General features: G+C 54.5%; 1 protein-coding gene across 1 annotated transcript in view; it reads right to left on the bottom strand.

Annotated features, from left to right (window-relative positions):
- CAPN15 (calpain 15) overlaps positions 1-15,529 on the bottom strand; it is a 47,244-nt gene that overhangs the window by 12,398 nt on the left and 19,317 nt on the right. Inside the window, exon 2 of the mRNA XM_074158643.1 lies at positions 1,599-3,096. Within this exon, the coding sequence (XP_074014744.1) occupies positions 1,599-3,096 (1,498 nt within the window). The remainder of the gene's footprint in view (positions 1-1,598; positions 3,097-15,529) is intronic.

Here is a 15,529-nt window from a genome sequence, read left to right as displayed (position 1 = left end):
TAATTCAACTTGATCATCTCTCATAATTTATCCTTCAGGCCTGATCCCACTGGATGGAACACATGTTCCCTGCCTACAAAGAGGCTATTCACTTGCTTAAAAGAGGGGGATAAGCAGTATCAGGGTCTCTCTGCTATAAAGACACCCGCATCTGTTAGGATGGACATGTAGCAATTAAAGAAACCCATGACCCCAAACCAGGATGATTCTCAACAGCTTCCCTCCCGAGCCAAACATCTCTGCGGTCCCCAGTCCGTGCAGTGGAGGCACCAGCACGGACATACTCCTCGGCCCAGGCAGAAAAAGCCTTGTCCGTACGTCAAAATGGGACTGCAACTCCCTTTCCATCTGGTCCAGAAGAGCTGGAGGCTTCCCCCAGCAGGAGGGCAGAGAAAGAGCAGCGTTCACAGGAGCATCTTATGCCGCTCTGGGAAAAAAATGGGGCCATCACAGCCCTGTTTGAGCCTGAAACCAAACAGATCGAGCCAGATCATTCACAGGGGGAGGGGAGGGTGACAGCGTGTGCTCCTGAGACCCTCACCTGGAGCCAGAGTACAGCTAAACCTCAGCTCTCCTTCCCAAAACAGGGGTGAGACATTTGCAGCTGCAGTTGTGCATTCACGAACACCAAACCCAACAACGCCAAGGCCCAGCTCACGGTTCTCGAGCACCTGCGGGTGCTGGCAGTGGCGGCAGTGTCCTCTGCCCGCTGCATCCCCACCTCTCCTGCACCCACACAGACACTGGTGACACCAGTAAACCTGGACACACTCTTTCCCAGGCACCCCCGGCCTCGGGCAGGGAATTAGGTGGTATGGACCACCTAAGAATGTCCCCTTCAACCCAGATGTTCTCTCTCGCTGATGTAAGATATCACTAGGTTTCAGAGTTAACACTCAGCCTTCCTCACTCTTGCACCGGGAGTGAACTGGATGGGTCGCCTTCACCCCAGAGACTATATTCCACCAATTTAAAATATTACATTTCAGTGTTAATAACCAGCATCCAGCTGTTGCAGGTGAAGATCTGGCAACGGAGCTGGTGAGGGGTCTGGAGCACAAGTCTCATGAGGAGTGGCTGAGGGAGCTGGGGGTGTTCAGCCTGGAGAAAAGGAGGCTGAGGGGAGATCCCATCACTGTCCACAACTCCCTGAAAGGAGGGTGCACAGCGGGGGTGTCAGTCTATCTCCCAAAGAACAAGCAATAGGACAAGAGGAAATGGCTTCAAGTTGCACCAGAGGAGGTTTAGGATGGATATTTGAAAATTTTTTACATTGAAAGGGTTATTAAACGTTGGAAGAGGCTGCCCAGGACAGTGGTAGAGTCAGCATCCCTGGGGGTATTTAAAAGCCGGGCAGACGTGGTGCTGAGGGACATGGGTTAGTGGTGGGTTTTGTCAGTGTTGGGTTGATGGTTGGACTCAATGATCTGAAAGGTCCCTTCCAACCCAGATCATTCTATTAATTTCTCTTCTCTGGCACCCAAGACCCAGAAGGCAGCTTTGCCTGTGCCAAGCAATGCCCTAGACCCACAGGAGAGGCAGGAAAGGGACCCCCTCCAAGCGAAACCAGGAGCAAGGCTGGTTCAACAAGCACTCACCTCCCGGCAGAAGGTCACGATGTTCTCCCAGAGGGCTTTGGCCTCTCCCTCATCCGTCTGCCGCCTCTTCTCCACGTGCATGCTCTCCCGTCTCTTCAGGGGCTTGAGGCCCTTGCGCTGGGCCACGTACTGCTGCGGGGTATGGCAGGCCACGCAGTGCTTGGCCTTCACCTCGTTGAGCAAGGTGCAAGCGGGACAAGCCCACTGGCCCGGCCTCTCCTGGCTGCTGGGCAACTGGGAGGGGAAGAGACGGGCGACCTTGCGGGCGGAGGGGGCCTTGCTGGAGCAGGAGGAGCAGCCGCCTTTGTCACAAGCCCCGCAGTCGGGGCAGCGGGGGGACGGCTCGCCCTGCGTCCCGTGCTCCTGGAAGCCGTGCAGCTTGGAGGAGCCGCAGGCTTTGCATTTCTGGGCCAGGGTGGGGTTCTTGAGGGTGCACTTAGAACAGGACCAGGTGGTGAAGTCGGGGCTGGAAGGGCTGCAGGGGGTGAACCTCACCGAGTCCCCCACCAGGTTGATGGTGTCGCTGCCTTTCTGGGCGCTGCAAGCCTCGCATTTGCTGGCCCCGGTGGAGTTAAGCAGGGAGCAGGAGCTGCACTTCCAGTGGGACGGACTGACCTCCATCTCCTCCTCCAGCACGCTCAGGCGCTTGTTGGACAGAAGCTCCTGGAAGCGGGCAGCGGGGGCAGCCCTGGCCTGGCCCTGCGGAGAGCCCTTCTGCCCCGCTGGGCTTGGAGCCGCCGGCTGGGAGGCTTCGGGCCCCGGCATCTGCAGCTGGGGGGGCACCTCCCGCCGGCTCCGGGGCACTGGGTTGTTCTGGAGCCCTGGGGAAAAGGGACTGAAGGCTGGTATCTTCTGGGCCTCTTGTTCCATAGCCACCGGGCCCTGGGTGGCCACAGCGTCACCATCAGAGATCTCCGCAGAGACTAAAGGCTGTGGGGTCGAGGGGGCCATGTGAAATCCGGCAGGGGTGATGACTTCAGGGACGACCAGCGCCTCTGGTGGGATCTTGGGCAAGGAGAGCTTGCGTGGGCCACCACAGGCAGAGCAGGAGTTGGCCACCGGCGTGTTGTGCAGCGTGCAGCGCTGGCAAGCCCAGCCACTCTCCAGCTCCGCTTCCTCGGGGCTTTTCCCCTCCGAGTCCTCGCTGCTGCTTTCCGCCTTGGCAGCCTCCTCCTTGGAGGTGCCCTTGGGCTCCACGAGCACGGTGGGCTTGGGCAAGATGCCATTGATGACGGGCAAGGGGGAGCCGCTGGGCCCCGGCTCTGGGGTGAAGCCACATACCTCGCAGGTCTCCCTGCCCAGAAAGTTCCTGAAGGTGCAGCGGGCACAAGCCCATTTCTGTTCCTCCACGCTGAGCCGCAGGATGTGGTTGAGGTCGGGCTTCTGGCGGGGGGCTTCGCAGATGGAGCACTGCCGCTGGCCCACGGGGTTCAGAAAGGTGCAGCGGGTGCAGGACCACTCGCGGACGGCAGCCATGGAGCCGGGAGAGTGGGAGTGGCTGGAAGAAAGCAGAAGACAGTGTGAGGCCAGAGCCACCTGGGATGCTGGGCTGGTACCTTGCTTCCAGGAAGAGAACAATCCAGTAATTGCTCTCCAGGCACTTGTTCCTCTGGCACCGACAACCGATTTCTCCAACGCGCTGGCTTCCACCCAAAACACTTCAGGAAGGACACAAGGAACAGCCCTGCAACCCCACCAACCCCGCGCTTGTGGCAGGGATGGACCCTGGTGAGCAAGCACATCGCCTCTGAGCCCAACCTCCACCATTTGGTACATCTGCAGCTCATTTGTAACTCTCTGGAGGAGGTGACGCCCTGCTCTGCCTCCTTGCTCTTCCCGGGGGCAGTTCTTTCCTCCTTTGGTGGAACTCCAGCCCACCTCTGACTTTCTGTTCCTGTCTCTCCCCTCTCCTTTTGGCTCGCCACCGTGGGCACACCAGTTACGCACACTGGGATAACTGTGTTATCCCACATCAGACACCACTGAGCAAAGAAAAGCATGTTGTGGTGTTTGGTGGTGGCTTTGGGGCCAAAAGCCTGGCCAGCCTGCAGGCAGCAGCTCCGTGCCAGAGCCGAGGCAGGTCGTGGCAAACCGGTGCCGGGACAGATCACCGGCAGGTTCTGAGCTCACCGGCGGGTTCTGAGCTCAGCACCAGCTCCTGATCTCTCCAACCTCCGGCAGAGACACGGCTTTTCTCACCAGGAGGCTTTGGAGGGCACCGTGTCCCAGCTCCAGCTTCTGCCCCGCTTACCTGGGGAGCGGAGATGCCACAGAGCCCTGCTCTCAGCACCAGCCCTTGGTTTCAACCTCCAGCGTTGCCCGGGAACGCCTGAAACCCTGATGGAAGAACGGGTCCAACACACGCCAGAGCCACCCTGTTCCAGGGCAGAAAGTTGTAAAGACCTTTTCTGGGCGATTTTCCGAAAGCGAAGCTCAGCAGCGGTACCAGCTCCACAGGCCAGGGCAGCCCCTGGGCTTGCAGGGAGCAGCTCTCCCTCGCCGTGGCTCTCCTGGTGCTTTCAGGAAGGCAATGCCACGCTTGCACTCACGCTGACCAACGAGAGAAGGAATCCCAGCCCTGCACGGTGCCCTTTGTCCCCTGCTTGGGGTGATTTCCCAGAGCTTCAAGCAAAGGTGGGGCTGAAACAGAGCTTTCTGCTTCCTCCTCCCTCACACAACGACAAACCAGTTCTCCTTCAGGTCAACGTGCAGCTCAGAGCCCTCCTTCCATGCACTTCTGCTCCCAGATAACGCAGCCAACTCTAAAGCCCCAACCTTGAACCCAGGCTCCAGGCCAACTGAGAGGTCCTGTTCCAACCCCTTCCACCCTGCCCCGCTTGCCCGAGACCCCAGGCAGGGACAATCCACCCCATGCCCTCAGCTCTTCCTGGGAACAGCAAATTCAGGCCATCCCAGACCAAGGAACCCGCAGCCTCGATCACGGGGGCTGCACCCCAATGGGCTCATCGCTGGCTCCCTCTTTAGTGGACCTTTCAAGGACCAGGTTCAACCATAACCAGGCTGGAAGGAAGACGGGAGAGAAGACGTTTCAGGCGCAGAAAGCTGTGAGGGAACTGGGCTCTGGCTGGTCTCCAGCATCCCGGAGCAGCAGCACCTGCACCACCAGCTCCCCCGGGCAGCTGAGCAGACTGCATTGCAGCAGCGGGGTCCAGAGGGGACAGAGGACACGGGAAGAACCACCCTGGGGACAAGGAGAGTGACCCTTCTTTTGGCCGGGTATGCAAGGAACTCTCCTGGGAATACTCCAACCACATATCCAGCCCGTGGCCCACAGCCATCAGAAAAGCAGCCCCTCCCCCTCACAAGGAGATCAGATACAACCTTCAACTCTCTTTTTAAATCAAACGTTTCTCTAAATAAAGCCCCAACCCAAGAAATCCATTTTATTGCGAGAGAGAGCTTGAAAATTCATTCTGGTTCATACACCGTGCCTTCACAGTTTGAACTTTACAAGGTATTTATTTACTGGAGTTATTTAAGGAATCTTTCCCAGCTAAGAGAAATATAAACATTGATTTTTCTGCCTGAAGTCCTGCAGCTGGGAGCCCCTGTACAGCCCTCTCCCCCGCGGCAGCACCATGCCCACAGCCCCCTGAAAGGGAGCCCGTTCCCCAGAGAGAGAAAGAGAAGGAGCTGGTGCCCGGCCCCGGCAGAGGCGGGGAAGGGAACGGGGCCACGAAGGGCACCGCGATCCTGTCACATCCATTCGTCTTCCCGGACGAGGTTCATCAAACCACAGGCATGGGCAAAAGGATGTCAGCAACCCGCGCCACCCACATCCCTCCTCTTGCAGCATCCCACGCTGTTACCCACCGTCACGCCGTGCTGGAGAGGGCTGGCTCCGAAAAATCCAGCCCTAAACGTCCACTCTGTGCTGTTTATCACAGAGCAGGACCCTCCAGCCACCAACCTTCCTGCCGCACACATGGCTCTGGCACCCACCGTCCTACCCAGCGGCAACGGCTTCTGGCCACGCAGCCACAGGCCCACGGGAAGAAATCACCTTGTCCCTTCCCACACCAGTACAGAGAAGGGAAAAACCAGTAGAACCTAAAAGAGAGAAGCACGCGAGGGGACGGTGGGGTGAGCTGCATCACCAGACCTTCTTGATGCGGTATCAGCAACGAGGCTGCAGGCTCTGGGAAGGCAGCAGGGTTTCACTTGGCCGGGCAGGAGATCAAAGCTCTAGGCAGGAGGTAGGACACTGTCCTGCCACCCCCCGTGCTCTGCCCCGAGCTGTGATCGCTCCCCGGCCACCCTGGCCCCCTCCTCTCCTCCACCCCACAGGAGCTGGCTCCCAACACTGTCCGTTCCAGAGACACCATCCTGCCCGCTGCTGGGATTTCCATCTGCTTGACTTTCTCCACTGACAGCTCTCACAAAAACCAAGAAGCCTCCCAGAAAGACCATCAGCTCTTCCCTCAAAGGTCTGTAGCTCCCCTTGTGCTGTGGTTTGTGCTGGGCTGGCCACTAAAACGAATGACAGGACACCTTGCAGTGGCCAGGCCACCAGCGTGGCAAGCTCTGGCAGGAGACTTCCCTGCCTGCTTCTCCCCAGGACGGTTGTTACACTGCATCGTGGTGCCTACTAGCCACACAGCCTTCCTTGCAAGCCTTGCAAGCCTTCCTTGCAGTAGGAGACACAGAAATGGGAGAGGACGTGGGACAGGCATCTTTGGCTGTCCCCCACAAGCCTTGACCACTGGCAGCCACACCAGGCTGCAGCCTGCTCCCACCAGACTCCTGCCTGGGACTGATGGACAATTCAAGTCCCTTCCTGAAGCCCCAGACTTAATTTGAGGGTCCAAAGACCACAGAGGGCACAAGACTGGAAGGGCCGGGCTGAAGGCTGGCCCTTGGTCCATCCTTACACCGTACAACCCCTGCCTCTGTCCCACACCTCACAAAAACGAACTGGCTGAAGGAGAAACCCAACTGCAGCCTGTCCAAGCTCTGTTCTTCTCCCTACAAAGCCTGGCTGGCTCCTTTCCCGGCAGACAACGAGCCCATGTGAGCAAATACAGTTGTCTCCACCAGCTCTTCACCAGGCCCATCTGCTGGATGATAACACACATGCTCTCCAGCCCCCAAAAACACAACTGAGATAAACATCGCCTGCCACCTTCCCCGGTGCACGGGCAGGAGAGAAGCTCCCCTCAAAACCAGCCGCTCCACAGTGACCTGGCAAAGTCACCCACCCACAGACGGGCTTTTCCTGGGAAGGGGACACTTTACAGGGAGCACGCTGATGGAAGCTCTCAGCAGCCAGTGGGGCTGGCAGCAGGGATCATAAAATCATATAATCATTTGGGTTGGAAGGGACCTTAAAGGCCATCCAGTCCCATCCCCTGCCCTGGGCAGGGACACCTCCCACCAGACCGGGTTGCTCCAAGCCCCCTCCAACCTGGCCTTGAACCCCTCCAGGGATGGGGCAGCCACAGCTTCTCTGGGCAACCTGGGCCAGGCTCTCACCACCCTCACAGCAAAGAAGTTCTTCCCCACATCTCACCTCAATCTCCCCTCTTTCAGTGTCAAACCCTTCCCCCTCCTCCTAGGGCTCCCCTCCCTCATCCAGAGTCCCTCCCCAGCTTTCCTGGAGCCCCTTGAGGGACTGGAAGGGGCTTGAAGGTCTCCCCAGACCAGGAGAGGAACAGGACCTGGGAGAGGCTCTTCTTGGGTGCACACAGCAAGGAAGGGTCAGTGCCCGTATGACCCCACACCTGCATGGACAGGGCTGGCCCCACACGGTGGCCACGCTTCCCACTGCAGCAGCTCTACCCAACGGAGACAGGGTGCACATCAACTGGCAGGAGACACCACCACATTGGCAGGACCTCACCTACCTTGGCAGTCACAATGTTGTAATTATAATACTTAAAAACAGAATATAGAAAGCACTCAACCAAGTAGGCAGCTTCCAGTGTGCGCATCAGGTCCCAGGGAACCTCACTGCCTTGCATAGTTGGGAATGCCAAAGAGCCCACCACCATGGTGACAGTATCTAGAGAGGGATGCTGGCTGGGACACCAAGGCAGTCTTTGCAGGCAGGAGGACATGTGGCTGTTTCCTTCTGGACACTGCTTCTGAGAGCACAGAGGTGGCAGGGGAAGGCTGTCATCAGGAGGGAAGGGAGAGTCACTGCAGAGACATCGTGGCCCTTTGCTTCCCTCTGACCTGCAGGAACTTTAACTGAAGCAGGGCAGAACTGTTAGGACAAGACAGGGAAGGGATGAAGAAGGCACCAGCTGGTCACCTTCCAAACCCACCTTGGGATAGTGATGTCCCCCTCCTAGGGCTCTGCTTGTGTGTCCTGTGCTACAGAGTCCTGGCTCCTAGAGAGACAGCAAACAAGGCAGGGGTCTCCACCACCTTTGGGTGTCATCTGGGACCAAAGGCTTTTCTGGAGCCTCACCAGAGCAGGGCAAAACAGGAAGGAACAGGGCAGGGTGCCCCAAAACCTGCATTTCCATCTTTCCTGCAGGCAGGGAGCTGGTGGGGTGCCAAGCCTGGGTGATGTGCGGCCGAGCTCCGGGGCAAGAGATGGCAACCAGCCCTGGAGACAACCAGCCCTGGAGAGAAGCACCTTGGACTACCAGAGCGAATGGCTCGAGGTGACCTGGGCGCTGGAGCGAAAGATCCCGGGGCTCCACTGCAGAGCCCACACCGGCGATGGGATTCTATGAGCTTGTGTCAATCGCAGGCAGCAACAGAATCAGGCTGTTTCTCTAAATAAAACTCTTCCAGAGCAGCTAAAGCCTTAAAACTTACTGCTTCAGTTCCCTCCTGCAGTAAATAAACAAATAAATAAAAATCAATTGTTCTAGTCAGCAGCGCACAAACCCCGAGTTCTCTGAAACAGAAGGCATTCCAGCAAAATCCTCTTGTTTGACAAATAGAAGAAAAAGCACTACAACTTTGCGGAAGAAAAAGAAAAATCACCAAAAAAAAAAAAAAAAACCCCGCAAACAAAATCCTGCCTGGATCATCCGTGAGCTGCGACTGGCCCCCCCCCCTCCTCCCCATCCGCCTCTTTTCTATTTAACTCCTTCTTTCAAACGTGCTCTGAGCCCTCTCCCGCGCGGACCTACCCCATCTCCAGGAGACATCCCCGCCTGGGCAAGAAGGGGGCAAGCTCGGGGCGGGGATGGTGGTCAGGAGCCACAGGGCATGGCTCCGGCAGTGGAGCCGTTAGAGGGACACGTGGGTGGGGATGGTGGCCCACCCGTCGTGAAGCCCCGGCGAGGAGACGCTGTGGGCTGAGCTGACTCACTCTTGCAGAGCCAGGCAAGGGCAGGGAGGCTGGACCAGGGGAAGGCTGCAGCAGACACGCTGGCAGAGCAGCGCAGAAACACCACCAAGAGGGACTTTCCACTTTTTACACGTTTCTATAGGAGAAAAACAGTCTCTGATTCACACTTCTGAACCCTGAAGGCTGCAGAAGCCTCACCAGCATCGCACAAACAGGGCAGGTTGCATCAGGATTTCCAAATCCTGCCTCTCCCACTCCACCAAGGCAAGACAGGAAAATAATATGGGCTTCAGGAGCATCTTCACCCAATTGACCTTCACCCAGTTTCAGAGGGGTGAAGGCAAAAACAAAGCACCAGAAGGGACTTGTCTCTTTGCCCTCGTCTCCCACTTTGCACCACCAGAGGTGATCTACTGAGCAAGGGCAGAGACAGCAAAGACAACCTCCCCTGCGCTCACCCGTGCTTTCTTGGAGGTTCATATCAAAGCAACCACGTCAGGGGGTGCCAGGCAGGGCCACAAACGTGCCCACAGAAGAGGGGCCCATGGTGGACCTCTCCACCTGCGAGAGAAAGCAGCACCCCACTTTCACAGGAGCAAGCAGGGAGGATCCCACAACAACTCAGGTCAGAAGGGACCTCAGGGGGGTCTCCAGTCCCAACTCAGGCTCCAAGCTGCATCTCAAGAGATCACATCAGGTTGTTCAGGTTTATACAGTCTGAAAACCTCCAAGGATGGAGGCTACACAATCTCTCTGGGCAGCAAACTCTGTCTGTCCTTGGGGCAAAAATGCTTCTCCTCATATGCAGTCTGATCTTCTACTGTTTCATCCTACACTTTTTGTTTCTTGTCCTCCCACCCACACACTGCTGTGAAGAGCCTGGCTCTGTCTTGTGGATGATGCCCCTGTAGATATTGGTAGACCTCCTCCAAAGCCTTCTCTTCTCCAGCCTGAAGGAGCCCAGCTCCCTCATCCTCTCCTTGGAGGACATGGGCTCCAGCCCCCTGACCATCACAGTGCCCCTCCACTGAACTGGCTCCGGTTTGCCAAGGTTTTTGCCCCAAACTGGATGTACATTTAGGAGTTCAAGCTGCAACCTCACTACACCTTCTTGGTTGCAGCCCTGCTCCCCTGGCACAGCCCAGGGGAAGTGTGAAGGGACCCCTGGTTGAAAAGCTTCTACAAAACAGGAACCCGTCTACTTCAAAAGCACCAGCAGTTCAGCCTTCTGGTGACTACAAAGAGACAAAACTGATTTTTTAAGAAACTCTTGCCAGAATAGCTTGGCTTTATCTCCATGTCTGGTGCCTTGTATCCTTCCAGGTCCCACCACCGCAAGCAGCTGTCCAGTCCATGAAAAAAGTCCTCCCAGCAGAGCTGGTCTGCAGCATCCACGACCCGCAGCCCCTTCTATGAAGCAGGACTGGGATGTAACCATCACACTGTGATCAGATGAGGAAAGAAAAAGCAACTCCAGAAAGCACACTGCCTTCTTCATGCCAACTCCGACTCACACCAGCAGCTCCTTCAGCTGGGACCGAGCTCCCGGCTGCACCGTCCCCTTTGTGCCTCCAGTCTGGTAGAAGGGAACCACAACGGCCACAACCACACAAAACCCCCCTTTTTCTGAGACAGTTGATGAAATAAAGATTTCTCAATCCTGAAATATTAATTTTTGAGCACTCCAGAGCTTTATCATATATTTATATCTGCTCTCACTCTTTAGAGTCAGTCCAGGACAAACTGGCAACTAGTTCCCAGGAAACCAGCTTAGATGGGGGAAGGAAAAACGTCTGAGGGACCAGCCCCTTCCACTTCCATGTCCAACCCTCCTCTGGCCAGGACTCCCCTTCTTTCTGGAGGTCACCTCCTCTCAGCCCCAGTGCAGTATCAGTGCTCCTGACCATTCACTTGGGCAAGACAATTGCATTTATGCAGAAAACAGCATTTTCCACTGGTAATAACTTGCAATGGATTGAAGCAGGACAACTGGATTTGTTCTGTTTAACAAAGCAATGGTGGAAGACAAGAAGCACTCATCAAGCGAGGAAAAAAAACAGTCTAATTGCAGAAGGAGACCATGCAAGGGTGAGCACTTGACAGTGAACGGGGCCATTAAAGATCCACCAACACCACACAACCCTCCCCAGAAGGTTCTGGGAGGCTCAGACAGACACTAAGAGTTTTCCAAGCTGATGATGCACTCCAGTTCCTGGGAATTTCTTGGTCCCACTGCACCAAACCTCAAGAGGGTGCTTGCAGAGTTTCTATTCAGCTTCTGCTTTCCCAGCCTGGCCACGGCTCAGGAAGTGCTCGGCCAGCTCAGACGTGCTCCACCGGCCAGCGAGAGAAGAGGCTGCGAGTTTTCATGGGAAGTTCCCAGGGGAAAATTGAACTCTGCTAATGAGGAGTCTGAGAAAAAAACCCACCGGCCCCAGACGTATGGAGTTCGTTCAGCACCGTATTTCTGTGGCAGCCAACAAAACCACAGAACATGCTCTCAAACTGCAGCTTTCCCTGCAATTTACTTTGCCATCACGTCCCCGAAAACAGGGCTTGTCTGTCTTAAGAAAGATGTTAGGGGTGAGAGGGGACATTTTGCTGTAGGACAGGGAAGAAAGGAATTCCAAGGAAACACTCTGTAAGTACAACTGCTTGCAAAGGGTGCAAGTGGGGCAGAAAACATGCTCCTCCACCCTTCACCGGCCATGAAGAAGCCCCATAGAAGCTGTCAAGAGTGGGGTGGGAACTGGGAGGAGGGCAGAGGCAGAGCTGGGACAGGAGCACCCTGAAAGTCCTGTAACGTGCACCAAAGCCTGGCTTCGTTGAAGGAAGGGACTTGAGGAGACCATCATCGCTTGGAGAGTCCTCTCCACGGCTGTAATCCCTGGCTGGATTTGGCCCAGGGGAGAAGGAGCAGAGTCTTTGAAGGGTTCTACCCATCTGAATACGTGGTCACTGGGGCTGCAGGCCCAATGCCACTGCAGGAATGCACAGTGACACACGTCTGGAAGGACCATGCCTCACACCAGCTTTCCTCCAAGGCTAAAGACTTACAGGCAGCATTATCCTACACTGATGGACTGGAGATAAACTTTTATCGTTCTTCATGCAAAAGCATCAAAGCAGAATCAGAATCCGGAAGGCTTGCCTTGTGAGAAAAACAGGACGTGCACCATTAGCCTTTAATATACCTTAATTGCTTCAGTGTTGTAAGATCCTGGCTTTCAGAAGAAAACCAGTTTGGCCAGCAGAGCGCTGTGCAGCACGGGCACGCCAAGACAAGACCATTCTCAGAGGCTCCTTTGCTAATGAACAGGTTGCCCAAACCTCTGCCAGGGCAATAAGAAGAATCCCTAGGGATACGAAAGGAAGAGGCGGACCGAGTATTTCAAGGAGGCCAGCAAAGTTCGAGTTCTTGCTTTGCTCAAACATCACGAGCTTTTGCGAGCTCTGGGTTCACAGGCTTTTGATGATGGACCAGGTGTCTCACCCAAAAGAAGCATCTTCAAGGTCTTTGGGATGCAGGACCCAGATGAGATGGCCAACGGCAATGGGACCTCTTCAAGACTTGGGATGGAGAATGTGCTCCACTGGCACTCAGGGATCATCACGGGACAGGCTTTGCAAGGCAGGAGAACAGCTCGGAAAGGTCCCTCTGGAGTCCCAGCCCTGGGGACAGCCACCAGCGCAGCCTCAGCTCCTCTCAGGCTACACCGTTTCTCATTAAGATCAATCCCAGCCTGTTGGTATAATTAATAACCTCTTCTTGCCTGCGTGCAAGCATGGGAAATTTGGGCAGCTGCAATCACAGCTCACTTCAAAGAAACCAATTTAGCACAGCGCTGCTGCTGCCATCGTTCCTGGACTCAACTCACCTTTCCCCGTTTTTTGGGGTATCTGGGGAAATTAAGACCAAACAATATCAAGCTCCAGTTCCACCCAAGTATTAGATTAGGTGAGGAAAATTTGCGTCATTAACTCAGGCCAGCACCATACTATGTATATCATTAAACAGATTCGATAACGTCTTAATACGTTGATTTGGCTCAAGGTGGTGATAAACTGAATGGCCTCAACCCGTATCTCGCCTTACTTTGACTACATGACGAAAATCCACACACAGAGGATATTTGAACTCACTTACATACATAAAGTACATCAGTTTTATATGGTTTTGTCACAGTTGCATGAAATTGGTGTAATTTAGGCATAGAAAGCGCAAAGGATCTCTGTAGATACCATGGTTCCGCTAAAAATTTTGGGAGTGCTTCAGCGTGTCTGCAGCTTCCAAAAAAGCTGCTCTTTCAGGGCAAAAAGGACCACAGTCCTCCAGCAAATGCAACACAAGAATTCAAGAATTTAATATATATTTTTTGTTAAAAAACCAACAGACCAGGAAGGCCTGAACCCTCGAAGACTGATGGACCCAAGTTAGGCTGGACACTTGTAGCTTCAGCTTCTTGCACACTTAGGGAACACTAGATTTGTTCTTTAGGAAGCCTGGTAAAAATTGTTTCAGCTATCTCACATGTTTTTTATAATTATGCTCCCTCTTTGGTCTAAGCAGCGTCCCAGAAAGTTTCCCCCATAAAATAAAGTTGTCCAGCAAAATTCATGAGCACCTGAAACAGAGGAAGATTCAGACTCCACTGAAATCAATCCCACAGACCCAAGATGATACATCTTACAGGTCTGCTACGGAATAAAACAACTACCTGTTTGCAAGATGGCTTGTATAAAAAGGTTTGAAAAATACAGATTTTCACACCAAACAGAGGCCTCCACGGTGAAAAACTGAAAGCCAATGTGATCCACAACCCAAACAGAGCAGGGGTCTCACCAACGTTCTGGGGAAACACATGGATTAGGAGAGGTGCCGTAGCCCAGCTTTTGGCCCTTCAGACTCATCTTCTCAGCAATGCCAGAGAAAAGTTTTCTAGGAAGCAGCAAAAGGGAATTCAGGAATTATATTTTCATGGGAATGACCGCTCACGATCCTGCTATGGACCCAAGTCCCACAGCGATCTCCAGCCACCACCCAGCGGGTGGCAATGCACACCGACACTAACCAAACCTCTTGGACCTTTGGTTGTCCACCCTGAGAATGACAGGACCAAAACTCAACGTCAGGCACCGAGGAAGAGGGCAGATCTCACACCCCGGGCAGATCCCATCCCCTGACAGTTGGGGACAGGACTCCCAACGCCGGTCCCAGGGGTGCCCTCGCTCGCTGATGTTGAGAACAGGTTTAGTACAAATGTGCTCTGAGGTTTCACTTCAACAGCCCCAGCAGGAGGGAGTTTGCAGTTATTCACACGTGGAGAAGCCTGAACGAAAAATTTCAAACTCTGAAAAGATCCCCTTGGTTAGGAAGGAAGATTTTTGAAGGAAGGGCAGGGGCTCCAAAAAGTTATTTAATCATTCTCTGCCTGGCCTATAAATTCTTTCCTGCTTTAAGGCAGCCTGGAAAACTTCTCAAGAGCCTACCAAGGGTCAATCCTGGGAGAGACCTTCACCGGTCGGCAACACAGATGAACAGAGAAAAGGTGAATCAGGGTGAGGGGAAGAGAGGTTCAGCTGCCAGGCAGCAAGAACCTACAGTCAAAAGCCAAGCAGGTTCAGAGCTGGCAGAAGAGAAGCGATGCCCGCTGACCTGGCTCAGTGTTCAGCCTCAACTCTCAGCCCAAAACACTCTGAACACGGCAGGAGAGGACATTATTACAGAGCAAACACAGCCCTGGCAACGTCAGGACTGACAGAATCCCATCACACACCCAGCAGGGACCACTGAGGACACCGAATCCTCTGGGATGAGCTGTAGCACACCCCCTCCATGGAGCAAGGTCCTTTAAATCTCAAGGTGTGCCAGGAAGAGGGTGGGAGATACCAGGAACACCTACTGGCCTCCTGTGCCCACAGAACTCGAGGACAAACACACACCTCGAGCAACATGAAGCCAAATCACACCCCGGAGGCAGCCTCTCCTCTTGCTCTCCCTGCTGATCCGGACAAACTGGTGAGCAGGACACATCATGCAGGTGCCACTCCTTCAGGACCTTCAAGCCACCACTGAAGTTAGGCTACCACAAATCAGGGGAGATCAAGAACAACAGCGGGAGGATTTACAGCCAACGTGCCAGATCTAGGAGGACAAGCAAGATGCCAAGATGCCGGGGAGTAACAGCTGGGAAGATGATGTTCTTTCTTACTACTGTTACACCAATTCATTTCAAATCATGGCAGGTTTTAACTTAAGAAGCCAACAGAAACTGTGCCCTTTAAAAAGGGCACAAAAGTTGGTAAGAGCAATCAAGCAGGAGAAGATCCCAGGGAAGAGCAGCGTAGAGTTAATTCCTCTCTCTGAGCACTAACAGTAGCCAATAAATGGCATCCAGGGAGGCTGCAGAACATCACCATGAATTTTGCCCAGTGAGGAAGAAGGGCAAGACTTTGCTGTCTTCGACGCATTGCTGAGACCTAAACGAGGCTGACATACCAAGGGGAGATGTCCTTTTTTCTTCCATCAAGGGTGTGTGCCACCCTCTCAGATCCACAGGTCAAGGGGTGGATCTGAGCTCCCTCCTCTGTTATTTCCTCTTAACCATCTCCATCGCAGAACTGCTGAGGCTCTGCCCTAAGCCCTGCCACCAGCCCTTCT

The sequence above is a fragment of the Numenius arquata genome, chromosome 14, assembly GCF_964106895.1.
Source record: "Numenius arquata chromosome 14, bNumArq3.hap1.1, whole genome shotgun sequence".
In the NCBI taxonomy this organism is placed as follows: Eukaryota; Metazoa; Chordata; class Aves; order Charadriiformes; family Scolopacidae; genus Numenius; species Numenius arquata.
This window is presented reverse-complemented; position numbering and strand designations above follow the sequence as displayed.